General features: G+C 44.1%; 1 protein-coding gene across 1 annotated transcript in view; it reads left to right on the top strand.

Annotated features, from left to right (window-relative positions):
- Nucleotides 1-5,250, top strand: part of LOC136675384 (cadherin-12-like) — a 63,801-nt gene extending 58,551 nt beyond the window's left edge. Inside the window, exons 10-12 of the mRNA XM_066651890.1 lie at nt 1,094-1,208; nt 3,269-3,520; nt 4,210-5,250. Coding sequence (XP_066507987.1) covers nt 1,094-1,208; nt 3,269-3,520; nt 4,210-4,763 — 921 coding nt within the window. The 3' untranslated portion in view covers nt 4,764-5,250. The remainder of the gene's footprint in view (nt 1-1,093; nt 1,209-3,268; nt 3,521-4,209) is intronic.
- Nucleotides 5,251-11,205: the final 5,955 nt, after the last annotated feature.

Raw genomic sequence — 11,205 nt, 5'->3', positions numbered from 1 at the left:
TCCTTTGATTCGCGCCGCATGGGGCGGCTCTAATGTCCTGCTGTTGCCGTGTTAGTGGGGTTGTTAAATCATTGCATCAGAACCACCTTAAAAAAAGATACCCAGAGCTGCCCTTGTTAAATAAGAGCTGTGTATTGTGCCAAAGATAAAAAGGGAACATCTGTTGAAGCATCATATTGACGGCTTTCCACCTTAAGACAGATGGAGTCAAGACGACTCAAGGCGTGTATGGTGTCTGAAGTTGTCAAAGAACTATGTAATCTAAGATCAGCAGCTGTCTGTTGCCATGGTGTCAATGTCATGTTTCTTCTTGCTGCTTCTACAACTCACCAAATGATGTAGGCCTAGGCTTAAGGTTAACATTAGTGTTACAGTGATTTGCAGTGTTGAGGTCAGGGTTACGGTGATACATAGAGTGCTTCTGGAACCTTCTGCTACTCCTCCTCCCTTCCAACTGCTCCTCTCCTTCCCCAAAAGAAGGTGGAGATACTGAGGAGAGGAAAGGAACAAGGGGATGGAGAGAAAATGCAGCTGTGATGCAGACTACTGATGAGCTGAGCCTTTCAGCACACCCCTAATAATCTTGAGCCAGTCACAGTTGCCATTTTAATTGTGTTGTGAATGTTTAACACCTGTGTATATTCATTTATCTGCAAATCCGTACTGTACCAAAGCGGATTGACACCACTGACTGACTGTACCATGGCCCCTTGAAGAGCTGGGCACGGATCAGTTTGGGTTGGTGCCTGAACGCAGAACTCGAATCCAATGCCCACTATAAACAAACACAGTGGTAAAGAGATGTGTAGCTGTAAAGAAGCCCTCATTGTGAGACACAAAAGAAGAAGATCTTCACATTTACAAAAGAAACCGGTGATGTTTGTGATTCTCTAAAACCACAACCAACTTCTGGGACTGAACTTTGGAAGAGTGGGAAGACATCACTGTAGATTTCTCCACACTCAGAGCCTTAATGGCTTCTACAGTTGTGAAGCGTGTCAATGCTATGACAACGCTAATGTACGTGACACCATTGTGTCAATTACAGCCTCCCTGGTGTGTGATTGACATGTTTTCTTACTCTCGTGTCCAGGTAATAGAGATCCTCAGTGCTACGGACAGGGACATGCCTCATGTGGGACACAGATTCTTCTTCAAATCTCCCAGAGACGTCAGGAACAGGAACTTCACCGTCAGAGACTATGGAAGTAAGTATCACTCGTTAGCAATCATCATTGTTATATTTATTTATTATAGTTCAAAATCACAGAGACTTTAACCATCTGGGGTTGAAGAACGCACCGTCAACGACCATTCGCGATGTTTCTATTAATATCTTAGCGATAGCACAGCGGAGTAATACAGTTCAAACACTCTGTGAATGTGCACAAACTGCTCTTTCGACTGTACACAATACTGTACATCCCGAGTAACCAGCCTGTGTATGAGCTTGAGACACACCTCCTCTGCCTCTCGCCGTGTCTCACTGGTGGATTCACTTGTGTTTAAGGAACTATTTCAATCACCAAAACATTCATTCATTCATTAATTGTCTGTAACCCTTATCCAGTTCAGGGTCGCGGTGGGTCCAGAGCCTACCTGGAATCATTGGGCGCAAGGTGGGAATACACCCTGGAGGGGGCGCCAGTCCTTCACAGGGCAACACACACTCACACCTACAGACATTTTTTGAGTCGCCAATCCACCTACCAACGTGTGTTTTTTGGAGTGTGGGAGGAAACTGGAGCCCCCGGAGGAAACCCACGCAGACACAGGGAGAACACACCACACTCCTCACAGACAGTCACCCGGAGGAAACCCACGCAGACACAGGGAGAACACACCACACTCCTCACAGACAGTCACCCGGAGGAAACCCACGCGGACACAGGGAGAACACAGCACACTCCTCACAGACAGTCACCCGGAGCGGGAATCAAACCCACAACCTCCAGAGCCCTGGAGCTGTGTGACTGCGACAACTACCTGCTGCACCACCGTGCCGCCCATCACCAAAACAATTCAATTTAAAGATGAATTTCCGAAAATCGAGAACATGTCCCTAGACCCCAAAGGGTTAAAAATGTGCAAAACCACTGGAGGGTCTCAGTTTGCTTCCTGACAGACAGGAGCAGCACGCCATTTTGTTATTTTCTCCAAATATAACACAGTTCCAAAGGCCTCACTAAGGTGCACTAGTTGCAGTGGATTCTGTTATCAGAGCATCTCCTCTGTCTGCGCAGCTGCTCGCAGGTTTCTGTGCAGTGCCGTCTGTCTCGCCGAGCCCAGAGATACCGGCGTGGAGCAGATAAGGCGGTTCTGATCTGAAGAGACAGTCTGACTCAAGGCGAAGGTACTGAGCCGCCTCTTGCTCTGTCAGGAGGCATCTGACGCCGTCTGCACTGAAGTGAGCCTGAACGATGGGGGTCAGTGATCTCACGGCCTGCAGCTCCCACTTCCCCATGTGTGTATCCCAGGCCTAAAACAAACGCCACCTTCCAGACCCCAAACCTGTCCTCACAGACCACGGAACCCCAGCTGTGGCCACATACAGGGAGCAGACGCCATGGAGGTATAATATATTACAAGCTCACTATGTTACTATTAATATGAGTGTGGTGTTCAGCTCAGTGTTGAGGGCATCACAAGTACAAGTAGAATACAACATCCACCCTGTGTCCCCGCTGCTCCAGATGGCCCTGCTGCTCCAGATGGCTCCGCGAACTGCAAAAAGTAAAATAAATGACACAGCCAGAAGACCATGGGCTCATTCACTTGGAGCCAGATCTGTCCCCAGCAGCCACCAGGAAGACATGGGTTTTTTGCTAACTGGGGCCTTCCAAGCCCTTCCCTGAATACAGCTTGTAATCCCTCTACCCAGAACCGCCATGGGCTCCCATCCACTGGTGGCCCTGCTTCACTAAACCACCTCAAACTCGCTCAAGCACCTGAAGAAGAGCTGCAGAAACAGTGCTGTGAAGCTTAGGATTACCAGAGAGGAACGGTGTGGACTTGAACAAATGTTGTGCTGCTCATTGCTTTCAGGAAGCAAATGGATAACTGAAACTTTTCAATGCAGTGGCTGAATTTATTTATGTATTCTCCTGAAACAAACAAATATTTCCCAAGGAGATTTAGGAGGAAATGTCCTTCTCCTCCTTTACTTCCATCATCTATTTTACTTTACTTCTTCTTCTATTCTTTTTTTTTTTGTTATATTTGTTTATGCATGACGTGTGTGTGTGTGTGTGTGTGTGTGTTTTCACAGATAACACGGCAGGGCTGGTGACGAGGAGAACAGGGTTCTTACGGAGAGACAGGAGTGTGTACGTGGTTCCCGTGGTGGTGGAGGACAGTGGTTACCCCATCCGCAGCAGCACGGGGACACTGAGCGTGAAGGTGTGCGCCTGCGGTGGGGACGGAGCCCTGCTGTCCTGCAGCGCAGAGGCCATGTTCCTCACCATGAGCCTCAGCACCGGAGCCCTGCTGGCCATCCTTCTCTGCGTCCTCATCCTCCTAGGTCCATCATCACTGAAGCACCACTGATACATACACACACACACACAGAGAGAGAGAGAGAGAGAGAGAGAGAGTTGTAGTATGTACTGTCTGTGCTGGTGTGTACTCATGGTGGTGGTCATGTACTGTGTGTGGTCAGTAGAGGGTGCTGAAGTTCAAGGAATATGTTGAAGCTGGAACAGAGCAGAGGAAAAAAAGAAGAAAAGAAAAAACAGCAGCTTCTTAATCACAGCCTGAGTCCCTCCCGCCTCTGGGTCTTTTAAAAGTGTGTGTGTGTGTGTGTAGTGGGGGGGGGCATTCTTGCTTTACTGTCTCTCTTTTTATCCCATGTCTCACCCATCTCTCTCTCTCTCTCTCTCTCTCTCTCTCTCTCTCTCTCTCATACACACATGCACACACTCCCTCTCTCTCTCTCAGTCTGTCTCTTTTATATACTCTCTCTCACACAGTGTCCTTCTTCTTTCTACTCGTCTATGTCTCCTATGAACCGTCTTTCTCTCTATTTCTCTCTCTGTCCTTTCAACTCATCTCTAAAGACATCTTCTCTACGAAAGACAAGTCTTTGCTTTGAAAATAAACACCACACACAATTTGCCGCTTCAGACCTCAGCGTGCGGCTTTAGAGTCGACTGCCCATCTTTTCAATGAACGACTCCAGCACTAGCCATGTCCCTCTGCCTTGTCTTTCAGTGATGGTGGTGCTGCATGTGGCTCTGAAGCGGCACAAGAAGAAGGACGCTCTAATGTCCTCCAAAGAGGACATCCGGGACAACGTGATCCACTACGACGACGAGGGCGGAGGAGAAGAGGACACCAACGCCTTCGACATCGGCACGCTGCGGAACCCCAAATCCGCACAGCAGACCCCTCTGAGACCGGACATCCGGCTGGAGACCGAACGGGACCTGCAGGACGAGGAGCTGGAGGACACCGAGGACATTCGGGCTTATATCCAGCAGCGACTTCAGGAGAACCACAAGAACACCACCACCCCTCCTTACGACTCGCTGGCCACCTATGCCTACGAGGGCGAGGGCTCTGTGGCCGAGTCTCTGAGCTCCATCGAGTCCTGGGTGCTGGACCCTGAGGAGGACTACAGGTCCATTCAGGACTGGGGGCCCAGGTTCAAGACCCTGGCAGGGATGTTTAGCCAGCGGGATCTTTCGTCCCAGGCTGCGGAAAGACTCCCAGGACATAACAGCGGCCGCTCGAGGGGGGAGGGTTTAGAAGAGCGGCCGGATTAACGGGCGGAACGGTGGAGAACGCCTAGAACTAGAGACTCGGAGACACGTTTAGAGACACGCATAGTTTTTGTTTGTTTGTTTATTTATTTACCTCTCACCCAACTACATTCCTTCCATGGTTCGGTTTGGAAATAGTTTCTTTTTTTGAGTTGTTGCTAAAGTCACAGACAAATCCGTCCAGTTTTACGTCAGAGTTTATGTTTGTACTTGTCAGAGTATAAAAAATAAATAAATAAAAAGAAAATAAAATCCCTTTTACGGGGATTGGAAGACACCCCTTTGATATATCAAGAAAAAGTGCCTCAAAAACTGGTCCTCATCTCTTCTCCCTCAGACAGACACACTCGCTCCTTGAGGAGCCTCCTTCTGTAGCTCCAGTTTCAGACTCGCTCTGCTAAAAAAATAATAATGATCGTAATCATGGACCAAACGGATCAACAAATAAAGAAATAAGAGCTCAAAGCCCTCCATCCCTTTGTGTCATTTTCCAAGCAGATCACTGCGATCCTAAGAAGCAGTCTGAGCATCTCTCGCCTACTTTTTGGCCACATGGGATGCTCCTACCAGTGGTGAACTGCAACTGAACGTTTCTTGGGGGGTAATAAAGATGTTTGAGATAAGACGGGTTTGACTCTGGTTTGTTTTCCCTGAAAGGAACACAACACACATCTGTAACTGAGGTTTGTGCCCAAACCTATTTTCGTATCTGTGATGGGGGACCACTGGTCTGCTTGCACTACCACAGATTCAGCCCCCATCCTCCTCAGACCCAAACACCTCTCAATGAGAACCTCAAACCTGGAGAAACAGGATGGCCATGCCCTTAAGCAAGAAGACACCTCGCAAACTGTGGAACCCAAACACACAATCCTCAACTCGTTAACTCTCTTGTTATGGTTCCACAGATTGCTTAAGGGCAAGCCCTGTTCCCTCAGTTTCAGGTTCTACGAGGTGCAAGGTATTCCCTCGCTTAAGGGCAAGGCCACCCTGTTCCCCCAAGTTGGAGTGTATCCCTTGCGAGTGGAGTCTCAAGTTCTAAAGTTTGAGTTTCAGAGTAGGTCAGTGTGCAGAGAGCTGAAACTCTAGTAGTGCAAGCTGACCAGAGTTCCTGCCGTGACAGCTTTATATCACAAACAGGGACTAGGCACAGGGCATGTACTTGGCCTCAAGTGAGAACACCACTGGATTCTGTAGTGGAGGTGCAGACAAGGACATTCAAAAAAGGCTTGACGTGAACCGTGTCATTTCAAAGATTCTTATTAGTGCTGCTACAAAACGAGGCTTTATAAGAGTAGGTACAGGTGAAAATATCCAGTTACAGATTGCTTACAGTACTTCAACTAACAGCAAAGCCAAATGTATTAACATGGGTATTACATAGTAATTATCAACATAGAACTGTTATGATGTTTTGGGAATCAGTTACGATGTTTTGGGAAAGTGTTCACAGATTTGAGATTTGAAATGATGATATAAACAAAACAGTCATTCATTGCTGTCACTGTTCAGTCCTCAACCTACCTTCAGTAATCACTTTGTTTCACTGTTTCACAAAAGAGCAAACCTCACACAAACACACACAAAAGACTCATTTCCAGGTAAAATCCCTCCTCACAACATTCAGAACTACTCCATTTTTTTCTCTCTTTTTTTTCCCCAGAACAACGCCATGCCTTTGGTTTCATAACCCCCTTTAATGTGCTATCTCCAAATTTAAACCGAAATGTCAAGTGGATTTCAAATGTCAGACGGAGCATCAAGTTTTATTATAATGAGCCGGCTAACTTCTCTCTCATCTCAATAAAACCACACATAATTACAAGCTTCTGAAGGATCTCGCCTCCAGGAAAAAGGATAATACCATGGTGATGTTCATACTTTTCCTAAAATTGATTTGCTTCTAAAGAAAAAAAAAATCTACCAGACCTTTATTTAACAGAGGGAGAGACTGGATGCCAAAGGGAAAAAAAAAAAGTTTAAAAAGAAATAAATAAAAAGCAGATAAACAAAAACGTTCTTAGTGGACATTCATCCTTTCATTCATTCATTCATTCATTCTTTCTTTTTCTGCAACTGCTTCATGCTCATCAGGTTCATGGTGGATGCTAATTATACTTGAATTCATTGGGTGCAAGTATTGACAGTGCATCACACACTCAACCAGTCTCTCACATACACAGAGACCACACCTGTGGACAATTTCACACACACCCACACACACTTAGGCCAGCCTCTACACCAGGTCATGGGACTCATGGGGGCATGTGGGCTGCAAAGAAGAAGAGTCATTAGGAATGTCCTGGAAGCCACAGAGTGAACAAAAGTTCATTGCTGGCTCTGTTTGAAAATGGGGTGACACATGGTATTCACACCTGGACACATACCTGGGCACACACCTGGGCACATACCTGGGCACACACCTGGGCACACACCTGGGCACACACCTGGGCACACGCTGGGATTTGAAGCTGGGTCAAGTGTCTGATGTTAAGACCTGAAACACCTGATAAGAATGACATCTTGTTTCTGAAGCAGGGGTTTTGTCCAAATCATTCCGACCTAATGCAGAATTCCTAAAATTATTTCCCACTGTTGAAAAAAAAGAATACATAGATAAATAAATATATAAATAAATGAATAAATAAAATTTCAAAAGCCAGACCGCTCTGATCAATGTGTGCACCCATACTTTTGACCCACACTTTCCATATTATGCAATGTTATGCTCAAGCGCCATCATCCAATTACACAGTTTCCCAGCTTGCTCTAAACTGTTCCCACGCTGAATACAAATGCACTGCTGCATGGCCGAGCTTGTGGCTGACCGTGGGACCGGTCAGACAAGGGCAGTGAGGTGGGGGGTGGGGGGACAAAAAAAAAAAAAACAGCTCTCCAGAGCTTCCCCTCGTCCGACAAGTGGCCGCATCCTTGCCATGAATCATCGGTGATGAAACCCAGGGGTGAATCCACCTTAAAGTTCAAAGACTTTCCGCTTCCCTGCCATGGAGCCAAGGCAGTGGGAGCGCAATATCCTTCTCGCTGTCCTACTTAACGACCGGCCCCCATCAATCACAGAAACGCCCGCCAAGCATAAACAACTTCAAAAGGGAAATCAAGCAAGGATTCAGAGCAGAGAGTCTCAGTCTGACTAGAGGAGGAGGACGAGGAGGATGTCAGCCACTCATAATGCCAAAAAATAACATTGCTGGGTCCAAATGTGGTCACATAAATATATAAATATACAGATATTGACAGACAGAGATAGAGACAAATCCCAAAAATTGACAGAAAGACAGATACAGTTAGACAGACAGGTGCTGAAGTCAATTTCCCAAACATCAAAGTAGTGCTATGCATGAATGGCATGAAAATCATGAATATGGTATTAATACGTCATGTTAACATGTAATTAATGCATTATTACTTGTGCATTAATGTCGTACTAACATGTTATTAATGACTCAATTTTAATAACCCGTAAAACCATGAAAATAAAGACTGTGATATTTGAATTGTCCTTTTAAGAAATAACTAAGAGAATAACAAAAACACCACACATCCAGCAGCTCCTGAGAGTCCTCCAAGGACCGCCGCACTGATGGGGAATTTATGTGATTAAACTGCAGTGCTTTAAGGCTAAACGCTTCAGATGAGTAATAGAGAGTCTCTAAAGTAAATCTGATTTTGGAAGGAGGGCGGGGGGTGGGGGGTGGGGGGGGCGTAGGAGGAAAGAAACAAAGTCGAGTCGCTCGTTTGCGTCTTTGTGACTTTTGTCTACCTTAAAAGCATGGCATTGAATTATGAACGAAGACATCAAAAATCACGTCTCGGAAACGGAGGGAGGAAGTCTTTGACCTATTTGTTGCGTGGCTTGTACACTGCTACATCTTTTTCAGAGAGATGAAAGGCTCCCGAGCTGTTTTGTTTTGGCTTGAGAACCGTGTTGCTCACATGTGCCAGGCGTGAATGAGGGAACAGTGTTCCGTTCAATGGAAGTGGGTCAGGTGAAGGGAAAGATAAGATATTTATCCTATAGCTCAGTGGATGTTTTCTAAAGCAGGCCCTCCACCTCCACCTACTTCTTCTCTTCCTCCTCCTCCAAACAGCGTCCCAATTCCCAGCCCAACTCTACAAATGCATTGTCTCTCGCAAGCCCGAGTTCTACCGCGATGCTATTCTCTGTTGAAGTATCCTCACATTCATTGCTCTAAATATGTCACCGGAAAGTTCCCTCGCGTACCACCGGAGATTCTGATGTATTCTTTAAAATTTCTCTTTCTTTCTCTCTCTCTCACACAGGAAAAAGACAAAGTTAAGTCTAACATCACACCACTCAGTACCAAACAAAATCCTCCAGTGATAACACCAACCCAAACTCTCTAGAACCAGGAAAATCCTTCCTCTGAAACCCATTCCCTGTCATATTCCATCTTAATTCAGTTATCAGAGTGCGATGCCTTTCAAGGGAGAAGTAGAAACAAACAGATCATTAGCATATGCATCTCTTTAGCAACAGAGAGGAGCCATGTTTTAATCACCTAGGATCAGTCTGCACACTCTTACAATGCCAACAAACTTGTGTTTCTATGGAAACTTCACATTATATCAACACAAACATTCTTGCTTTTTCCTCCCTGAAGCACATTATCTGAAAATAAAGGTACGTTAGGGGTACATTTGTGGTCACTGAAGGTGCAAACAGTGTAAATGTACCTTTAAAAGGTACAACAGTGCTATTGTGTTCTCTAAAGCTACATTACATGCTCTTCTCTAAAAGGAGGGGTGATTATCTGTGAGATTTCATTATGAGACTGTGCGATATATAATAACATAACATAATTCCTGGAGATTAACTGGAACGTATGAAATCAACACAGTTTTATAATCTACAATTAGTATAGAATAAGGTACTGTTGTGTTCCCTAACTGAAGGTACTGAAATGCACTCTTGAGGGTACCACCACAGTGACAATTTCTTTGACAGTGCGGAGTTAAATTTGGGAGCCGATTTTGACTAAAATGTGTATTAGTTTCAGTCATGTTCTTAAAAAGGTGTTACTTATTTAGTTCTCGCTCTTGTGAAAAATAGTCTAAAAATGGTACATGTAAAATACGTCAACATCCAAAATTATGGATGTCAATAACTTATTTGGACATTTTGCCATTTTATTTAAAATTTTAAATACCAAATAAATTCAGAAGGCACTCTGAAAAAGTCGACTCAAAGTGTTCCAAATCAAATGTATTTATATAGCGCTTTTTATAACTGATGTGTCACAAAGCAACTTTACACTATTGCATCACTGGCCAGCAGTTGATTTCAGCAACACCTGCTTAAGAAAGGGATTCTTTTGGGAGTAAACTCCTTTACAGACAAACAAACAAACCAATGAATAAACAAACAAACAAATAAACAAACAACAATTACTTTAACTACATACACTCCAAAACTCTATTGTTATAAACCATTTGTGAGAGTATCACACAAACACAAAACAATGCCATTTCTAACTTTATGGAATTTACAGTTATGTTTTCGGTTAGGTGTTAGCAGTAGCATAAACACAATATGCTGCAGGACCTTTTGATGCTTTGCATTAGGTTTAGGCTTAGCATTAACATTTAGGGTTAGGTTTAGAATAAAGTTTGTGTAAAGGGTAATGTTTATTAAATAACTTTAAAATTTCTCATAATTACAATTATTAAAAACATATCATATTTACCACCATATTTACCATATTTATTAAAACATTTTAAATGGAATTATAAAAAAAAGTTTTCATTTTAACTAAAGCTAAGACCTACATCAAATAATAGTCACATGCCTTCAAAACTAGCATCTGAAAACAGACCCATTGTAGCCCACCAACATTCTGGTTCATCTAGATTTTATCCAAAGGGTGTATATTACCCCTTTATCCAGAGGATCCCTCTGTTCCTTCAGTTGTCAATTCAGGGAGGACAGCTAATAGCCAAAAGGTACAAACGAAGGACAGCTAAAAGCCTGACATTACAGTCTAACAGATAGTGTGTCAGAGTCAGATTGAGAAGATACAGAGAAATATCCACAAAAAATAACGATAACACACAATAATTTCACCAAGTATCTCCCCTTCCTTGGCAGCAATATCCTGTGGTATATAATACATGGTGTGTGCAGCTTCTGGAACTGCCTTTGCCAGCAATGTCTCCTCGAATGGTGGTGTAATCCAAATTGGGATTAGCAGAAACAGCTTCCCATCATTGTTCCTAAGACCTGACCTAAACTTAAAAAAAAACATCTATAAATGACTGTTTAAAATGTTACTATTTTGATTGTGGGCGATGTTTGAAGCTGTGAGGTCACCCACTGCTTTGAAAAAGGAAGTCCTACTGATTTACTACTAAGTTAACACTTTCCCCAATTTTAAAGTCTAGTGCTCTGAGTACTATATTTGTAGCA

This window comes from Hoplias malabaricus, chromosome X1 (genome assembly GCF_029633855.1).
Source record: "Hoplias malabaricus isolate fHopMal1 chromosome X1, fHopMal1.hap1, whole genome shotgun sequence".
In the NCBI taxonomy this organism is placed as follows: Eukaryota; Metazoa; Chordata; class Actinopteri; order Characiformes; family Erythrinidae; genus Hoplias; species Hoplias malabaricus.
Note: the sequence above shows the minus strand (reverse complement) of the source record. Positions and strands in the feature narration are given on the sequence as shown.